The sequence below is a fragment of the Neofelis nebulosa genome, chromosome 14 (assembly GCF_028018385.1).
Source record: "Neofelis nebulosa isolate mNeoNeb1 chromosome 14, mNeoNeb1.pri, whole genome shotgun sequence".
In the NCBI taxonomy this organism is placed as follows: Eukaryota; Metazoa; Chordata; class Mammalia; order Carnivora; family Felidae; genus Neofelis; species Neofelis nebulosa.
The window spans coordinates 6,370,817-6,391,806 of record NC_080795.1 but is presented as its reverse complement, the minus strand read 5'-3'; the positions used below and the strand labels follow the sequence as shown (position 1 = coordinate 6,391,806).

General features: G+C 47.7%; 1 protein-coding gene across 3 annotated transcripts in view; it reads right to left on the bottom strand.

The window, feature by feature from the left end:
* RGS20 (regulator of G protein signaling 20) overlaps positions 1–20,990 on the bottom strand; it is an 85,899-nt gene that overhangs the window by 48,471 nt on the left and 16,438 nt on the right. Inside the window, exon 2 of one of the 3 annotated variants that reach the window (XM_058699569.1) lies at positions 10,713–11,015. The exons of 1 other annotated variant lie outside the window; for it this stretch is intronic. In XM_058699569.1, the coding sequence (XP_058555552.1) occupies positions 10,713–11,015 (303 nt within the window). Of the gene's footprint in view, positions 1–9,180; positions 9,833–10,712; positions 11,016–20,990 lie in introns of those variants that run through there. One more of the 3 variants, XM_058699571.1, reaches the window with a different exon arrangement.

Genomic DNA, 20,990 nt, shown 5'->3' with positions numbered 1-20,990 from the left:
CCCAGTGTCCGTCTGTAACAAGGTCTCCTCAAACACACGGCTGGCCTTCTCAAGACATCTACCCAATGTGCAAGTCAGCCGGGGAAGGTGGGGGCAGAAAGCCAGCTCAAAACCTCTGGACGGGGCAATGGATGTCTCAGTCTTTCAAGACCCAGGACATGGAAACCCACTAGGCTCTGACTCTGGAGCCCAGGAGGAAATACCCGAGGAATGGGGGAAAGCCAGAGGTTACCTATGTCTTATTGAACTTGCATCTGTCCCCAACTTATCTCAATACCTGTTAGTAGTCAAGTGGTGAAGCCCCTCATCCTCCCAGAGGAAATCCCTCCAAGGGAGATTCCTGGCTGGTGGATGCTATGACTCAACCCACACAGTCTCTTAATATGCAATGTGCATCTATAATAAAAACTAGGGGGAATGTGAAGAGACAGAAAAAATGTGACAGAAGAAGCAAATAACAGATACAGGCTCGCAAACGCTATCAATATGGGATTGAGTAGCCAAGAATCAGATGGACAGAACTGATGGGGGATTTCACTGGAGAATTTAAGTGTATTGAAAAGAATCAATTGGACATACTGCTTTGAGAACAAAACACTTTCTGAAATTAACAACTCCCAAATGGTTTGACAAAAGACTGGGCACAGCAGAAGACAGGCTCAGTAAACTAAAACAAGGCCAAAAGAAAATATTCAAATTGAAGGAGAGAAAGACAGACCAAAAGAAAAAAGAAAAGAAAGAAGGAAGGAAAATGGATGCAATAGAGCATCAAATAAGAAACACAAGGGAAGAAAGGGAAAATCTAACATGTATGGTTTGAGTCCCAGAAGCAGGAGAGAAGGAAACAGGTAAGAAGCAAAATCTGAAAGATGTTGAGTGAAAATTTTCCAAAATTGATGAAAGACATCAATCTACACATATAAGAAAATGAGGGAGTTGAATGCAGGATAAATATAAAACCACACCACCTTTATTCTAGCTGTGGCAAGCCAAAACCAAAGAGAAAAACTGTAAGTCAGCCAGAGGAAAAAGTCATGTTACCTTCAGAGAAGCAGGACCTTACAACAAAAACTATAGAAGACAACAGATAATGGTGGGAGATCATAAAGGCAAGGCACAGACACGGACATTTTTGACTTATATCCAGAATATATAAAGATCTCTCTCTTTTTTTTAAAAGCAGCTTTCACGGCCAGGGTGGAGCCCAACACAGGGCTTGAACTCACGACCCTGAGATCAAGACCTGAGCTGAGATCAAGAGTCAGATGCTTAACCGACTAAGCCACCCAGGTGCCCCAGAAGGTATAAAGAACTCTAATGGATCAAAAAGAAGACAGACAACACAACGGAAGAACAGGTCAAAGGCTTGTAGAGGCAGTTTACAATAGATGACATATGAACGGCCAACAAAAAGATGGTCAACATCATTAGTAATCAGGGGAATATGAACTAAAACCACAGGGAATTACCACTACACTGCCACCAGGATGACCGAGTTACAGGGGTGGACGACACTAAGTGCTGGTGAGGATGGGGTGTAAATTGGCTTGGGGTGTAAAACAGTTTGAGAAACTGATAGTATCTAGTATCTAAACATATGCTGGATCCATTATCTGGCGGTCTCACTCCTGGGCATCCAATGGAAATAGGGCTTATGTTTGTCAAAAGACATGAATAAGAATATTAATATTAGCATTATTCTCAATAGCCCCACACTAGAAAACAACTCAAATGTCCTTCAAAAGTGAAACGGTTAGGGGCGCCTGGGTGGCGCAGTCGGTGAAGCGTCCGACTTCAGCCAGGTCACGATCTCACGGTCCGTGAGTTCGAGCCCCGCGTCAGGCTCTGGGCTGATGGCTCGGGGCCTGGAGTCTGTTTCCGATTCTGTGTCTCCCTCTCTCTCTGTCCCTCCCCCGTTCATGCTCTGTCTCTCTCTGTCCCAAAAAATAAAATAAACGTTAAAAAAAAAAAAAAAAAAGTGAAACGGTTAAACGAACTGTGTTGTGTTAACACAAAGGAACACTGGGCAGCATTGAAAAATCACGAGTCACAATATGCAACAAAGAGTGAATCTGAAAAAAAAAAAATGCTGAGTTAAAGAACCAGATGCAAAGATTACGTACTATGTAATTCCATATGAAGTTCAAAAAAAAAAAAAAAAGGCTCAGCTAATACAGCTGACCCTTAAACAACATGCGGGTTGGGGTGCTGACCGCCCCCATACGGTTGAAAATCTGCCTATAATTTTGACTCTCCCCCAAACTTCACAGCCTCCTGTTGACTGGCTGCCTCACCAACAGCATAAACAGTCTATTAACACATATTTTGTATGTTATACGTACTATATACTGTATTCTTACAATAGAGTAAGCTAGAGAAAAGAAAACATTACTAAGAAAATCATAAGAGGGGCGCCAGGGTGGCTCAGTCGGTTAAGCGTCTGACTTTGGCTCAGGTCATGATCTCACGGTTTGTGAGTTCGAGCCCCGCATCGGGCTCTGTGCTGACAGCTCAGAGCCTGGAGCCTGCTTCGGATTCTGTCTCCCTCTCTTTCTATCCCTCCCTGACCAGTGCTCTGTCTCTGTCTCTAAAGAATAAATAAGTGTAAGAAAAAAATTAAAAAACAAACAAACAAACAAACAAAAAACCATAAGAGAAAATACTTTTAGAGTACTATCCTGTATCAAAAAAAAAAAAAAAAAAAAAAATCCATGTGCAAGTTGACCTAAGCAGTTCAAACCCATTGTTCACGGGTCAACTGTATATGGTTTGAGAACTTAAAAGAGCCGTTGGTTACCTGTGGGAGTAAAGACTGGGAGGAAGCAAGAGGGGGCCTTATGGATAGCTAAAATTATCCCGTACCTTGACCTAAAGCAGTGGGGAGTGATCTTGCCCCCAGAAAACATTTAGCAATGTCTGGAGACATTTGTCATTGTCCCATCTAGGGAAGGGTGCTATTGGCATCTAGGGGTAGAGGGCAGGGATACTGCTCAACACCCTACAATGCACGGGACAGTCTCCCAAACAGGGAGGTAGTCAATCCAATATGTCAGTGATGCTAAGGTGGAGAAAGGCTGGTCTAGATAGTTACATGGCGGTATACTCACGTAAGGTTTATTAAGTTGTACATTTAAGATGTGCACACTTTACTGTAACTTATGACTCAAATAAACAAAGGTAAAAGCAATAACAAATGTCACAAAAGTATGTTTAGCTCCTCACTGAAATTTAGCAAACTTCTGTAGAAACTTTGTTTCAGTGTTATAAACAGTCTAACTCAATAGCGTCCTAATGACCTGCATCTGCCAGGAATTACATTAAGTCAGAACTCTTTTTGTACCATTCCCATTAAATACCCAGAAGCATCTATACACTCCTATATAGGAGAAGACATATGAATTAGTATCTGGGTTATTGCTCGGAATGGATATCTGTAGAAATATAATAAAGGTCCAGTTAAAATCTTGGATTGGGAGTAACCTGTTCTGCGAGTGTTCTGCAAGACGAGCAAACATTTCTAATAAATTTTAAGTTGATAAACGAGAGACGTCTTGCAATGCGAGCAGTATGTGATGCTGAATGCCATGTGATCACAAGTGAACCAATGGTTCTTCTCTCCCTCCCTCTCTCACTGCAGGATTGTGCATGATTATCAATGCAATGCCACATTTCCACAAAATCCTCAAAAGGAGGCAAAAGCAAGTGTCACTGGACAGGTTCCTTGTTAAAATTGCATGAAACAAAAAAGATTCCATTGAGCCAATAGATAGCAGTGATTCCATTATGATAGTGGAAGTTGTCCTACACGGTAATGATCCTCTCTCTTGTCTCCCTCATATCAGTCACAAAGTTTTCAAAGGTAAGTGCAGGTTAATTTGCTCTTCTTTATATTTTGTATTTTCTTTATCTGTATTATATTATGATATTGTAACCCTTTTTTTCAAAATTTTAATATTTAATCTTAGAGAGTGAGAGAGCGCGTGAGCATGCGGGGCAAGGGCAGACAGAGGGAGACACAGAATCCGAAGCAGGCTCCAGACTCTGAGCTGAGAGCATACAGCCTGACATGGGACTCAAACTCATGAACTGCGAGATCATGACCTGAGGCGAAGTGGGGTGCTTAACTGACTGAGCCACCCAGGCGCCCCTGTAATCATTTTTATATGATTATTTTGGGGTTGTGGAATGAATCATGTGAGTTTCCATTATTTCTTATGGAGAAATCCTCTTGGATACACAAGTGCTTTGGATTACAAGCATGTTTCCGGAATGAATCATGCTCGCAAGCCAAGGTTTTACTGTATATGGTATAAAGTCCACACTTTTGGGATTTTCTTGGAGCCGTCAGAAATAACAGAAAAACAAACGTGTACTTTTAAGCAGTAGTCTAAGCTCGGTTCCAAAGGTAATAACTTATCACTGATTACCAAGAAATTAAGAAATCTATTGGTACCTTAAGTCTCATTCTTACTCCACCCTGAGATGTACAATTCATTTGCAAAGGTGGGTAAGGCATACGTTGCCTCGTGCTTTCCGCCGTCTTGCCACAAATGCAACAGCTCTGTCAGTTTATGTTGATCTAGCCAGCCAGCCCTAGAAGGGTGACAAGCGCTACGTGTTGCCAGCCTCAGAACTGCACCACAAACCTGTGTTCTAGCTCTTGAGCGGCTACTGCTCAGGTAGCGTTAGAGGCGATGGGCACCTAACGGAGATAAACCAGACAACAAAGGATACTCCTCTACTTCACTGCTGGGCGCCTAACAACCCACTGCTGGGTTGTAACCCAGGACCTCGGGGAGTCAAACTGCTAAGTAACCGCATGAGATGCCATCGTCTAAAATCCACATGCTAACCGTATTCCAAAAGGGTTCTACAGTTTAGCGTAGAGTTAAATAATTAGTAGAAATTGAGCACTTCCAAACCAGAACAGTTAACTGGCTTAAAAAAAAAAAAAAATCAGTGAAATAATCGAAGTAAAACATCACTGCTGGGCAACAGGGCTGATGATGCCTATTTCACAAATGATTCCCCATGCAGATAGCTAGAATCTAATCAGCCGGATTAGAATCAGGGTGATTTCTCTCCATAACATATACTATCACCTCATGCTTTCACTCGTATCACACGCTCGTGTGAATGGCTGCTGCAAAAGCTTATTCAATTGTACTACGAACTGACTCGCCCATGCAGGGTTGTCTAAACTCTCGAGCTGCTCAAGGTAAAATTCCGGGACCATCTCGATAGCACCGGGTGGTCAATGACTCACACTTATTATACTAAAGGCTAAGCTCTGACTCAGAGTGAACCCTGTTGGTTGCTGACTGACACCGTACGTAGTTGAACAGAAGAAGGTCACATTGTGAGTCACCTGGTGGTGCACCAAAAACCAACTTGAAATATTCCCAATTGGATAGTGATTCACATTATAATCAGATCGGGACTTGACTGCACCCGGGTGATTTCAAAACTCAGTTCTGCCGAACTGGCTTGGGAGACTGCTACAAGGTCACTCCCTACTTAATGCCCTGTCTTTCTGTCTAAGAATACACGGTAGGGTAGGCGTACAGAGGTGCAACGTCAAGGGTAAAATATCCAGTTCGCCCACCGGAAAGAACCATGGTCTCCCTCTTCAAGGATGCAGGCACAGTTCCCAGAAGGGCCTTCTCCGGAAGACACAGCGTCCTTATAATCTTAAATGGCTCTGCAAGGCCAGATGCTTCCTTGAAAGGTTCTGCCAGAGAATTCCTCAACTGTTCTGTGAGGGCTGGACCTTGAGGCTGCCAGCTGCATCCGTCCAGGGAAGGTGACTGTCATTGGTCATTAGACTGCCACATGCAGAAATGAAAGAACTGTAGGATTTGGGGATTGATATTCAGGTGCCTGGAATGGAAGTCACTTGAAAGTGACTGCATTAAAGTCAGAAAGCTTTTTCTCTCTTTCATTCTTGCTTGTCCACCAAGTCGGGAACAATAAAATCTCCTTGCTATGTAATTTTGAAGGCCTTTCCTAAAAAGCTCTCTTAAGTCAGCAGGAGGGAGATTTTAAGAATTTACAAAAAGCTCAAACGTGATTTCTAAGGTAAAACTGCTCCAAGGGATGAATAGAACATACAACCAAATGCAGACTTCGGTGGGACCCTGAATTCCAATGCTGGCTCTCCCTCTAGCTTGATCTGTGATCTCAGTCTACCTTAGGTAAGTTATGAGGGTCTACCTTCCACTGTGAGAGACCCTAATCAAGCTGTGAGACACGAATAGCCAAATTACTTCCCGGTCTTTCTTGTGTCGTATATAACACATGGCCTCTAGTTTCCTATTTGTGAAAGGTTCATAAATCTGTAGCAAACAGGAAAACATCAGCCTGGTTATGTAGGAGCCCTAAGGAGAGGGTCAGGAGACCTAATTCTAATCATATTTGGGGCCCTATTTAACTGGAGATCTTCAGTAAGGAACTCTACCCTCTCTGAATGTTTCCTCAGCTGTAAAGTGAAGGAATCTGACTTTTATCATTCTAGGTATTTTTTCTTTCTTTCCTCTTAAAGTGATCTCTGTGACCAATCTGGGGCTCAAACTCACAACCCAGAGATCAAGAGTTGCATGCTCTAGGGACTGAACCAGCCAGATGCCCCTATCTTTCTATATTCTTTTTGGCTAAAATGTTTATAATCTCATCTTAGAGGAGTCAGCATTTCTAGCTCCCAAGGTAAGTTTCCAGATGCTCTTATATATAATTGACCTGGTGCAATATTTTAAGGCAGATATTGGATTTTCTGTATATACTATGACCTAACGTGTATTTTTTATACCTACCTGTTTCACAAAGTGAAGTATTTTGAAGGTTTGAGATAATTTTCTTAAAATGCTGTTTGAAATATGTATGCAAATATTTCATAATTATTTGACATAGAGTCGAGATGATGTAGAAATGCACTGTATCTAACATTTACATATCAACATAGAAAATATTTAGTTTTTCTAATTTTGGTGATGGATATCTTCTACTTTATTATAGCATACCAAAAAAAAAGCATTTTGTTCCTGATCTTTTTCTGTACTGTCTTGAAGGCGACTTAGCCAATTTAGTATAAATACAGTAACAGTAATAACAGTTTTTGTTTGGCATGTGGCAGAGCTCTAATGTATTAATTTACAGAATGTTGGCAGCTGCCCTATCAGGTAGAGCTTTTTTCTTATCCTCATACTGCAGACAAAAAACAAAGGCACTAAACGTTAAGTAACTTGCCTGAGGTCACACACCGAGGCTGGGATTTGAATTTGACAGTTTCAGAGCTCAGGAGTCTGACCTATAGGGCAACAGGGCCTCTCATCCGCATTACTGATACGAGATACAAAAGATGCCACCTACTGAGAAGATAGGATGAGGCACAGCAGAGGTTATGAACAAAAATTAGGTTAGGAGCAAAACCAAGAATTTCCAGAGAGTCATGTCATTACAAATGTCCTTGCCAAGTCTGGGGAGGAAGTCAGTTCATTTCTTGAACTCAGGACCCCTGTTTAGTCAATTCCATAATCTGGAACCACTAGAAGTAAACTGAAGCCAAGCCACGCAAGGGCCCTGGGCCCCGCAGGAGGGGGACAGACCCAAGTGGGGTGAATGGAGACTGGTGCAGGAGCTCAGGCTCTCCCCATACTCCAGGGGCGATACGGAGCCAACAGGGCGGCTGACTGCTTCCGCCAGGCTGTGGACGAGAGGAGTCCAGCCCGCACACAAGGCGCCGGGCGCGGTTGGGACGCCCAGCCAACTCCAGCCAGTCCGCCTGGTTGGGACAACCGGGGTCCAAAGGCGCGACGGGCCTCCGCCGGATTCGGAGAAGCACAGGAAGGCAGGCGAGAGTTCCCCTCGAGCGCGCTCCTTCTCCGGGACGGAAACCATTCACGTTCACTCCTCTAACCTGGCGGCCGCGGGCGCAGCAGTGCACGCCGGGTTCCCAGCCCGCGCCCCCGCTCTGGCTTCGAGCACCATCCACCGCCGCGTCCCGCCCGCTGCTCGGGTCGCGCGCAGGGCCTGGCCGCCCGCCGGGATCTTCCTCTGAAACTGGCGAGTCCGGAAAACCCACTCCCGGCTCCGAGCGCCGCCTCCACCGGGGCCCTTCCCCGCCCACTCACCCCCACGCGGGGTGGGCGGGTCGCCGAGCACAACCCCCCCCCCCCCCCGGGGCTCACCGTTTCCCGCCCACTGCCCGGACGCCGCGCACGCAGACCCCGCCCGAAAACGCCCACCCGCTCGCGGCTCGCAACCCCCTCCGAGGCCCCACCCCGCCCACTCCCCAGAGCTGGGGGAGGGGAGTCGCCAAGCACACAGACCCCCCCCCCCCCACCCCGCCCCACGTCTCCGGGTGCCCTCCTGCCGGCGCGAGGCCCCTCCTTGGTCCCCGGCGCGCGCACGCCCCCTTCCAGTCCCCGCAGCCGGGGCGCCCCGACTCGCTCCAACTTACCGAGCGCAGCTCCGAGAGTGCGGAAGACCCAACCGCCAGGGTTTGCTCCAGAAAAACACCCGCGGTGCCCGCACCTTAACCGCCGTGGCCAAGGCTGGGGGCACAGTTCAGTCCATTCTGTTTTTAAGAGCTTAAGCGCAGACCCTCCAGGGTCCGGCTTCCCGCGCCCACCTGCCGGGTCCCCCGCCTGAGTTGCGCTTTTCCTAAAGGGAGGCTCTGCGAGTCGGGGAGCGTCTCCTCTCCCTTCCCACCTGCGCTCCAGCTGCCCGCCTCCAGCGCCCGGCCGCTTCCTCGCCCTTCTCCCTACCGGTGAGAACGCCGACGTTTCCACCGCCTGGAGTTCCCCACAGCCACTTCGGGGCTCAGTACGCATTTCAGGCTTCAAAGGCCACCCTCCCGCGTCCTCTACCCACTCACTGACCTCAGGCCACAGAGGTTGAGTCGTGCGGACGGCCGGGTGCACCCGGCAGAAACTGATCCTGGGGGCTGGACGCCCCCCTGGGGACCCAGGCACACCCTCAGCCCATACACCCCCACGGTACGCACTGACCAACCTACGCGGCTGGACCCGCGGATGAGGCGACGGCTCCGCTCCCGCCACCGCGGCGACAACGAGGGCTCCGGGCCCTGCGTGCGCGCCCCGCTCCGCCCCGGCCACTTCCCACCCCGAGGCCTTAGGGTGAGTCCGAGAGGGGGCAGGGGGGCTGGGGATGCGGGGTACTCACGCTTCCACCGTCCGCGCGGCCAGCCGGAGGGGAAGCTCCGGCCAGCTCGCCTCCGTCGGCCGTGCGCATGCGTCCCGCGTGTGCCTTATTTCTTATCACAATACCAACTGGTGGCTTTACTACGCCCGCGGTCGCTCTCCCCGGTTTTCCTCTTCCTCCGGCTCGCTCTTTCCTCTCGCCGCCTTCTCCCTCCCTCAAGCTCCCTCCGCTCTGCCTCCTCCCCGCCCCCTCACTCCCTCCTCCCGGGCCGGGCTATCCCGGTCTCGCCTCCCTCTGGCGGCGGCGCGCTCCACTGCGGCGGGGGTCCGGGGGTCGCCCCAGGCTCCAAGCCGGACCCAATCCGCGGCGGGACTGTAGCCCCCTCCTCCGGCCCGGGATTAGGCAGAATCGAGGGTGTGGGCGCGGAGCCGGGCGAGCGCGGAGGTCGTCTGCAAACCCCCTCTCTGCGCTCCCTCCGCTTCGGCGCGCGGGGGCCGAGCGAGACTCCGCTGTGCCGGAATGCTTGCTCAGACCTTGTGAATGAAGGAGGGCGGAGGGAGGTGCGAGTGTGAGTGTGCGGGGGGTGCGCCCCGAGCGGAGGGGGTGCTCACGCCGTGGACTCCCCCGCCTCTGGAGGGCAGCCCCCTACCTTCTCTCTTTCCCCGGGCTTCTCTTAGCTCTGCCCTCCCCCTTCCCCCCGTGCAGCTTCGTCCCACCCCCGTGCAGCTTCAGCCTCTGCTGGTCCCTCTCTGGAAAGGGGTTCCACGCCCTCTTCCTGCCGCCGATGCCGGACGCCCCACCGGGGTGGGGGTGGGGAGGTGGGGGCTGGCTGGCTCCGGATTCCGGATCCCGCTGAGACCCCAGGCTGCTGCCTTCCGTCCCCAGGGGCTCCGAAGTCTGGGGGTAGGGAGAGCCCTGAAGGGGGGGAGGGCGGGGTGGGGAACGCTGCCGCCCAGCTCTGCGGGCACAGAGCATCGAGTGTCCCTATACACCCCGCCGCGTGCCCTCTGGAGCGAGGCGCAGGCGGAGGCCGGAGCCCTGCGCCGGAGCTCGGAGGGCTAAACTGAAGCTGGAAGCTGACCTGACACAAAAATAACATCACGTCATTTCCTCCCCGGCCTCCAGAGCTTGCAGACGCTGAGGGCAGGGGAGTGGGAGAGCGAGGTGGGGGCGGAGGCGCGTCGGGGGTAGACTTGGAGGAAGGGGGTTGAGCGACGCGCTGAGAGCGAGAGTTTGAGAAGCAGGCTCAGGAAGGGCGACGGCTCCCTCCCGCTTACATTGACACTGGAAGGAAATGGTCCAGGGAAAAGTAGCTTCGAGGGTCTACTACGGAAAGGGGGTGTCAGGCGAGGCGCCGGCGCCTTTTCCTTGAACGTGCTCAGGCCTCTCGACCTTACCACCCAAACTCTCTGTCCCGCGCCCCCCTGCCCCTTGCTGGCCAGAGCCCCTGCTGGCCGGGCTTGGAGTGGGTCGGCGGGGGTTGGAAGGAGCTGGGGATGCTGGCGTCCCGGTGAGGCCGGGGGTGGGGCGTGGGTGGAGACAATGGTACTCACGGGCATGGGCGAGCTCTGCCCCGCGCAGGCATCCTCTTCCTTGGGCAGGCGTCCCCCTGGGGGCCTAGGCAGTGCCAGAGCCGCCCGGAGCAGGAGCGAGAGGCGGCCTGGCCGCTCCCCGTGCCCCCGCGAGAGACCAGCCGCCGGCAGGGCGCAAGCGGGAAGCAGGAGGGAGAAGTCCGGGTGCCGCTGGGGAGCCCCAGAAGGGGGTCGCTGGAGAAGGTGAGAGAAGAATCGCGCGAGGCCAGAGAGCGTGCTAAAAACCAGGTTGAGCAACTTCGGGGCAGTGGGCGCGTCTGAGAGCTGTGCAGGGCCGGCGGCAGGAACAGCAAAAAGTAGGGGGAGAGAAACAGAACCAACACGCCATTAGTGTTGGGTCCAGCTACAGACTGAAAATGTGCTTTTAGTGCCATTTCTACAGCATTTAGAGGCTGTACATTGGGGTGCAAGAGAAGGTCGGCGAGAGCAAAAGGAAAGGCCTTTCCTCTCCTTCCCCTTTCTCTCCTGACCCCCCTTTCTTCTTCCTCTCCCCTTGCCCTAACTTGGCTCCCCATTGTCGTTCTTGGACCAGCTTCAATAACAACCTGGAGCTTGTTGGAGATACAGAATCTGGGACCCTGTCCTGAATATTGCATCAGAATCTGAATGTTAACATTCCCAGGAGTTTCGTGCGCACCTTAACTATGAGATGCCTCTGTGTTCATATCTCTTGGCTCTTTAGAATCTCCTACGAATGCAATTCTCCTAGTTCACTTAAATTTTTTTTTTAATGTTTTATTTATTTTTGAGACAGAACATGAGCCGGGGAGGGGCAGAGAGAGAGAGCAAGACAGAACCCAAAGCAGGCTCCAGGCTCTGAGCTGTGGGCACAGAGCCCGACGTGGGGCTCAAACTCACCGACCGTGAGATCATGACTTGAGCCAAAGTCGGACGCTTAACTGACTGAGCCACCCAGGCGCCCCACTCCTAGTTCACTTTCGCAACTCTTGCTCTCCTCTCTTTCCCTCTCACCTTTCCCACCTCCCAAGGTGCCTGGAGCTCTTCCTGCTGGAGGCACAGAAGTTGGACTTGGTTACTACTAACCAAGTGTCTAGAGAAGTGTCTGGGGAGAATTGGATAGTGGCAGAAGACTGAGGGATCCCAGACCCTGGCCGAGTGGAAGACGGGGCTAGCTCATTTGACTTTGGTCATGCTGGTGAGAGTGGGTGGGATACCAGGACTGCTTTGGGGGCTCATGAGGGCACAGTATGCAGGGCCCCTTTCTGCACCCTATGTATCCATCTTATTCTCAGGAATGCAGGCCTTTCCACCTTCCACTTCTTGCTTAGGATATCTACAAGGCCAGTGTGAAGGTAAAATTATTGTTATTATTTTCTTTGAAAGTAGAGGGAAGCATTCATTTAGAAAGAAGCCCAGGGTCCTAGACTCAGCCTTGCAACTAACACCACGGCTAACCTTGGGAAAGTCTCTTTATTCTTTGAATTTTTCTACTTCACTTGTGAAGTAAAGGGATTGAAGTCAGTGGTTTTTTAAGGTCACCTGCCTAGTCAGACTCTCATTTTTGAGCTCTTAGAGCTTCTTGGTCCACTAACATTGAGTGAAGTTACCGTCCAGAACCTAACTCAGCCAATCCAAACAGCCCGCTCAAGCAAAACAAAAAGACAGTTTAATCTGTTTGTGAAAAACAAGAGTGGTGGTTGCCAAGAAAAGTGAAGATGGAGGCGAGACGCAGCGAATAAAAGTGACTGGGTGGCGAGGCGCGGGAGGGGACCAGGCTAGCGGGCGGGAAGGGAGGGAGTCCCAAGGGCGCGGCGGCCGCTCTCCAGGGTCCTGAAGGCGGGAGCGGCCGCGGGCGGCCTCGTGGGCTCGGCGAGGATCCCCCCACCCCCACCCCCGCTTTGTAGTTGCCAGGCCCGGCATGTTTTCTTTGGGCGGTGGAAGTCTTGTGGGAAGCGATTGTCGGGAGGGAGGAGGGAAACCTAGCAACCTATTCTCATTCATGAGACCCTTTCTTGGAAGCCACCGAGCTTGTTGGCTGATTTGTCTTTCGGTCGTTTGTATGCGCTCGGGGAGAGAGTGAAGCTTGGTTGGCATTTCCGAGTAAGTTCACACTGTGTCGCTTCCCTTATTACCTTTTCCTGGAGAATGGGGTCTTTCTCCTAGTATTCTCATTGTCCCCGTTCGTTGCTGCTCTCCCCTCCCCCGCTTTCTGGCATCGTGCGTTTATTTTAGGGGTTGGAGCTGAGAGCCCCGGAGGCTTCTGGAGCAGCGCCAACAGCTCACTCGAGGCAGGGGGAAATGAGAGATTTGGAAAACGCTCAGAGCCTCCGGCCTTGCCTTGGCGCCCAGCATTCATCATTCAGGGGAGGAGGGCAGAGGACGAACCCCTTGGTCTGGGGTTGGGGTGGGGGCTCAGTCGGCGCCAAGTGAGCTCAGACGCCGCCGCCAGCTGGACCTGGGCGGGTCTCAGCTAACTTCGCGCGCACCTGCCAGTTATAGCTGGCCGGTGGCCGGGCGTGGCAGTGTATGCCTCCAGCGCGCAGCTGGATGGCAGCAGAAACCTAACCGGAGGAGGGCACAGGGTCCTGAAGGACCCTGTGCAAAGGAAGTCAAGAAAGAACCCGGTCAGTCCCTGGTTACCCAGAGCTTGAGTAAGCCCACCCACGACCTTTCCCGACCAACCTTCATTTGAGGGCTTGAACTAAGTTTAAACTGCTGCAAATGAGCAGCAGGCACGCTTCTGCGATGCATGCCCCACTCCTAGGGGCCTGAAGGAAGCCTCTTGGGACATCCATGGGTCCCAGAATTTGTGTCTCAAGTTCATATTTTCAAATGGTCTTGTGAGAATGTCTGAACCTGTAACCTGACCCTTCCCTCTTCTCCCCTTCCAAGTCCTTCTTCTTGGGTAGTTTGCACCCCCCCTCCCCCCCCCCCCCCCCACGTTCGCTTCATTAGGCATTTTGCTTCGGTCCTTTGCTTCAAGACAGAGACGCTTGTGAGGGAAAATAGTGGAAATGTTCAGGCAGGATAAAAGTCTGAAACTCAGCCCCAGAAACACAAAGCCCGGCTCCACTGCTCCTTTGGAGACATTCAGCTTTTACCCTTCCCTGCACTGGTCTTTTCTCTCAGGATCAGCAGCCTGCCCTCCAATGCTGGCTGGTGTCTGGACACACTGCAGTCACAGGGAGTCTGGGGAGGGACCGCTGGCTTCTCTAACAAGCAGGGATGTGAAGCATGATAGGTGTAGGGTGCTGAAATCTGACTTCCTCTGGCCCTCCTGGCAAGGACAGAGCTCTGGGAGTATTAGTGTAGACACAAAATTCGATCTGAGACAAGTTATCTGAGGAAAGACCTTCACCTGCCCGCAGTACTCTAGAGATCCCTGTCTTCCTGTTAGGCCAGATTCTAGATGACAGACGATTTCACTAATATTAGCCGCAAAATGGAATCATCTTGGAATCTGTATTCTTGGAAGCGCTGCTCCTTAGGGATCCAAAAGACTTAGGGAATACTTTATGAAGATCGAATGTCCATTTCCCTAATTAATCATATTGGCTATTGAACCATGTCAAGGAAAACATCACCACATCCAAATCAATATATGCAAAGTGTCATCCCTTTAGAAGGCAAATTGAAAATTTTTATTCACCCCAAAATAGCATCGTTTCATAAAAGAAACATCCATGGCAAGATTGAACTACTTTTAACGAAAAATTTCTGAGAGGCTTTAGAATAAAAATCACAGTTAGAATGGAATTTGAAATTGATTTAATTTTATAAGATGACCTGTTTTTTCCCCCTGGAGTCTTTTTTTTTCTCTTCAAAATTCTGTTTTGGTGTTGTTTGACCATATTATATATTTTTATTTTATGCTATTTGGAGAGACAGTTCCTCCACTTGGATCCAAGAATCTAATTGACAGTGATTTAAAGCTATAATGGCAAGTCTTTGCTTGTGCTGACTACAAACCATGCAAATTGGAAAATGTCAAGATATAAGATAGACAGATCATGGATATTAAAGTCACAGGTTAATATGAATTTGAGGCCAACCAAACTGTTAGTAACATGTTTCTAGTAGGGTTCACTTCAAATCTCAGTGTTCCTAGTGAAAGTACAACTGTTAAAAAGAATATCCCTGTAGCTCATAATTAGCTCTGACTTCATACATTCTTTTAATAACTTTTTAAGTGGATCTATGCTTAGGGCTTCTATGGAGGTGTTATAAGTAATTGTCGTATAATGGAACATTGATAGTGACGAAGGCGGGGCTAGGAACAGAAGTGGAGGGGACTAGAAATGAGGACTACTTAGGTGACATGGATGTCTGGGGAAAGGACTCACTGCAGGTTCTGTCTGCTCAGTTCCTTCAGAGACACCTGGGCCCTCTGCCTCCCGCTGATGTTGTCAACCACAGGAGGAGCTTAGGGTAGGAGGTGGGTCTTTATTTGAATATACAGTCTATCCATATATTTATTGGCACTATATGCAAAGCTGAACTCTTGATTTTCCCCTCCAAACTTTCTTCTCCATCTCAGTGAATGGCAACTTGATCATTTTGGTTTAGGTCAAAAACATTGGAGTATCCCCGACTTCTCTCTTTCTTTCATACACTTCAGCAAACTCCCAGCTGCTTCTTATATTCGTAGCTATCACTCTGTGTTGTAGGCTGAATTGGGTCTCCTCCCAAAATCATATGTTGAAGTTCTGAACCCAGTACCCCAGAGTATGACCTTGTTTAAAAATAGGGTGGTAGCAGATATAATTAGTTAAGATGAGGCATGTTAGAATGGCGTAGGCCCCTAACCCAGTATGACTGGTGTAAAATAAAAGGCAGAAATTTGGACAGAGACACACACACACACAGGGAGAATTCCACGTGAAAACGAAAGTAGAGATCAGGGTGATGCATCTACAAGCCAAGGAATGCCAAAGATTGCCAGCAAACCATCAGAAACGAGGAAGAGGCATGGAACAGATTCTCTCTCAGAAGAAATTTGGCCACAAGACTGAAACACAGAAACCCTTCCTCAGTTTCCAGCCTGTTGGCCTGCTCTGCGGATTTCAGACTTGCCAGCCAACACAACTGAATGAGTCAATTCCTTAAGATAAATCTCCCTCTCCCTCTCCCTCTCCCTCTCCCTCTCCCTCTCCCTCTCCCTCTCCCTCTCCCTCTCCTCCTCCTTCTCCCTTTCTCCTCCCTCCCCTCCCCCCTTCTCCCTGTCTCATAATCTACCTATCACCTATATATCCTATAGTTTCTGGTTCTCTGGAGAACCTTGACTAGTACTCTGTGGTACAGGTCTTAACCATCATTCACCTGGACTATTGGGTTATCCTCCTCGCTGGTATTTCTATTTCCCCTTTGTCTCATTTTGCCTCATTTTGCCTCATATTCCCTTAATACCGAAGCCAGGATTTTTCTTTAAAATGTAGGTCAGGTTAGGTCACTCTGTAACTCCAAACTTCGTATTGGCTTCTTATTTCAGAGTAAAACCCAAAGACCTTACACTAGCCCTCAAGGCACGACATGAACAGTCGCATCCTACCACGAAGGTTTCCTCTTCCTATACAGCTAGTCTTGCAATATTGGTTTTCCATAGCACTTCTTACTGTTTGACGTACTATATATTTACTTCTCTATTTGTGTGACGAATGCAGTAACTTTTTGTTTTTTGTTCATTGCTATATGAATAGGGTCTAGAGCACTGCTTGGACCTTAACAAAGTGCTCAGTAAATATTTGTTGGACAAATGAATGAAAAAAACAAACACAGATATTAATCACTCATAGAAAGGGATGCAAGTCTGACACACGCTACCACATGGATGAACCTTGAAAACATTATGCCAAGTGAAAGAAGCTGGACACAAAAGGACAAATATTATGTGATTCCACTTACATGAGGTACTAAAAATAGGCAAATTCATGCAGCTAGAAAGTAGCATAGTGGTTACCAGGGGCTGGGAGGAGAGGAGAATGGAGAGTCACTGTATAATGGATGCAGAGTGTTTGCGTTGATAGAAGAGTTCTGGTAATAGACAGCGGTGTTGGGTCTACAACCTTGTGAATGTATTTAATGTCACTGAATCACACACTTCACGATGGTTACAATGGTAAATTGTTTTGTTATTTATATTTTACCGCAGTTGAAAAGAAAACATTAAAAACTCTTCAAGATGTGAGCTCAGAGGAGCCCGAGAATGTCCACCCAGTGGGGAAAAATGGCGAAGTGAATCAGTCCTGATTCTGCCAGAGTTTTCACCCATCTCTTGGGGTTCTCTCGTTTTGATTTCTGCTGCCACCAGCTAAAAGTGTTTCAAGGTAGGCATTGCCAACTCTCATTCTATTCTACAATGTAGTGGGGCTTAGACTGTAATATGTAGCAGTAGAAAGAGAATAGCTGAAGCAGGGTCCAAGAAAAGTCTTGTAAGCCACTCATTTATTCATCTTTTCAGCATTTGTCACATGTGTCTCAAGTACCAGGCACTGTCCTAGATGCTCTGCAATCAAAGTGAGTCAGGAAGAAAATGACCTGCTGTTAGAGTGTGGTGAATGAGGGGATAGTAAGAATCCATGTAGACTTGCCCCATGGAGGGCAAGTAAGCCACGGCAAGGATTTTGGATTTTATTTTAAAAGCAGTGTTAAGTCACTGAAAGGTTTTAAGCAAGAGAGCGACATGCACTGATTTATATTTTTAAAAGACTCCTTTGGTGCTTTGTGTTGGAGTGAATTGGAAGGGGACACACACGGGCATAGTGAAACACCAGGCTTGGCGATGGTCCAAGTGAGAGAAGACGATGACTTAGACAGTAATGGGAATAAAATACAGAGAAACGGATAGACTGAAATATTTTAGAGAGAATTAATTGCACTTCATGTGGATTGAAGTGCGGGCTGAGAAAAAGGGAATTAAAGATAATACCCAGGTTTTCTGAGTTGAGCAGTTGGGTGGCTTGCTGAATTGAGGAAGATGGGGAGGGAAATCAAGAATCCTGGTAAACACATTTCTTAGATGCCTATGAGTCATTCAAATGGAGATGTTAAGAAGGCTACTGTAGAAGAGACTTGGGCTCAGGGTAGAGGTCTGGGTGGGAGTCTAGGAGATGTAAATTTAGGAGTTATTGGCATAATATGGTATTTAAAGGTGTTGGAATTGGGTAGGATTTCTAGAAAGAGATGAAAAGATAGAACAAGATTGAGTCAATTTAAGGAATTTGAACCATGTCCAGATGGAAATGGGGAGTCATTGACAAAACTTAATCAGGGAGTTCACAGGATCAGGTTTGTATTGTAGAAGGATCTCTCTGTCCTCTGGTGTTACTTAGAGGCAGGCATGATTGGAAAGAGGGATCAGGGAAGATGCTGTTGCAATAATTTTTTGGGAAATGATCTAGAAAAGCATTCAGTGGGATGGTGATAGCTAGATGAACAGATCAAGAGATACTTTTGAATAGTGTGAACAAAACCTGGGGATTGATTAGAGGTGGGAATGAGAGCAAGGGCAAGGTTATGCCTCCCAAATTTCAGTTCAAAACCAGATGGATAAGGTACCATTTTACTGATATCAAGAACTTAGGAGAAGAAGAGCTTGGGGAAAGGTAAAGACATATTGTTAATTTTGAAGAACTTACTAGACACGTAAATCTAGACGGTCAGTAGACTTTTGTAAATTCGTGTGTGAGCTGTAGGAGACCGAGCTGAATGGACTCATCAGTCCATAAGCTGCCTCAGAGCCTTTGACACTGCTCAGATTAGCCAGGGATGATGAGTCCAGTGAGAAGAGAAAAGGGCCAAGGATGGAAACCTAGGGAACTTCCAATATTTCAGTCAATAAAGGGAGAGGAGTTTGCAAAAGAGGCCGAAAGAGGGCAGCCACGGAAGTAGAAGGAAACAAGGCAAAAGGGACATTCGCTGTTACATTCCAGACACTGGCTATTTCTTTCTGTGAACCCCACAAGCAGGTATTGGCCTCATCTCCCTTTTACAAAAAACTATATTGGGACTCAGGTGAAATAACTTGGCCCAAGACACTTATCTAGAAAACAACAGAAGTTTGAAGGAATTTAAACAAAACCTTGGAGTATCCAGTGACTAACTACCCTTTGATCTTTAGCAAAAGGAGTGAATCGTGTGTGTGCATGCTCGCACGTACGTATATTTGTATATACATAGCCTGTCTCTGGGAGGTTCCAAAGCCGCTGGTAAGACTGAAGAGTGGTTGCCTCGGGTGGATCAGGGAGTGGCGGTTGGCCACTGGCCAGATGGATGTACTATATTGTATACACTTTTATGCTCTGTATTATTGTCATAGAGTCTGTACTAAAGAGTTTGGCTCCACCCCCTTTTTTCATGCTTGATTGATGGCTGACAGCTTTCAGTCCCCACTACTCTTCTTCCCTTTTGCCCCACATCTGGGCAACCTGATGGGACAGCCTAGATGCTTCCTCCTTTGGCACCTGCAGGACCTTCATGCGGTGCAAGTCCTGGCTCTTGCAGAGCAGAACCCTCAATTCCCACCTTGCCATGAAATCCCAAGCCACTCTCCTTCTGCTCTCTGAAGCCATTTGGACCTGTTAGCATCCTGCCCTGCTCTCCTCGGAGGGCCTCATTATGTGAATAATAAACCTTTCTATGCTCTCTTGGTGTTCGTGTGGCCTCATTGGTCTGGACGTCTGAACCAAATTTGGGGTGTGTGTTGGGGGGAGGGCCCATTCTGCCTATGTAGAGGTGACCACAACAATTGTATTAGTTCACAGCTGTAAGGCTGGACTAGTCTAATTCTGAATTTTCTAGTTCAAAAATATAAATTAACTAAAATATTTTTATTTTCTTATTTTATTGTTTTATTTTTATTTATTTATTTTTTAACTAAAACATTTTTAAATGGTGGGAATAAAAAAGGTCCATGTACCAAAGTCCTAAGATTTTAAGATCTACGTGGGCCTTCTCCTCCATCTTTCTTGTTTGTTAGCTCATTAAAAAAACTGGAAAAGAAAAAAAAAAAACTAAACTAAACTAAAACCTGTGCTCTTCCTTCCATACTCTTCCATATCTCTAGAGATCAGGAAGGGGATTATTATTACGTAAAATATCAGAAAATTGAAAAGAAAAATTCCAAATGAATTTTTGAAGCTTTAGTGATGTTTTATGGGCTCTCCAGCTCTATAAAAATTTCATTTGTCCAATTTACTCTATTTTAAAAAATGGATGCTTACAATTAAAAAAAACATATATATGTGTGTATGTTGGTGTGTATATACATATACATTTGTGTATATGTGTGTATACGCGCGCGCACACACACACACACACACACACATACATATCCAAGCAGCTATTCCTAGGGAATAGTAAGCAGTACCTAAGAAAATCCCAATTATATTTTGCATACTTATTTTTATCATAAAATAATTGCCATGTTTTACCCCAATGTACAAACACAAAATGTTCTCATACATGCATCTTACTACTCACCACGCCCCATCCTTACAGCTATTTGATGAGGAAACTACAGACCAGTGAGCTCAGATGATTTGTTAGGACGGGTGGGGAGCAGAACTGGGCCACCGACCAATGCCTCCGACGACTGCCATACTTCTTGACCCACATCCAGGGGACATGGTCATTATTTACTGATGTCAGTCATGATGATTGACAAAGACAGTAATTGAAGACAGTGATACTGTTGATCCATATCCCTGAATGCCCCTGATAGTTGCTAATTGTAGTTAAATGCCTTTGACCACATGATTTCTCTTAGACCAAAATTCCAATTTCCCCTCCTTGTCACACCCAGCAAGTAATGAGAATTCCATGACCTTTAGGCTTCCAAGCTGCCATTGGAGATCGAATTACTGACGTCTCTAGGCACTGGCTCAGTTAATCACATGGCTGCTGATTCTCTACTTTCCTTAGTAATACAGTTAGTTTGCTGAGGTCCTAAAAGGACAATACAGCTTTTGTAATAGCCTGATTTACCTAAAACTTCAGAGCAGTATTTTGAGTCCTAACAGAGAAGCCCTAACATTTTAGACCGTAAAGAATAACACATCAAATGAAGGCTTTAAGAGAATTTGCCTCATGTAGTGTCAGACACCTTTCCTAAGTTAAATCCATGGAGTACAGAATATTGTTATTCTGGAATGAAATACAATACAGTCGAAACCCTGTATAATTTATAAAGTTTCTCTTTAATTATTTATTTTTTTCAAGGAAGCTTGTAATCTTCACACAGCCAAGCTTTCCACAATGATTGACCAAGTCTAATAAACTTGT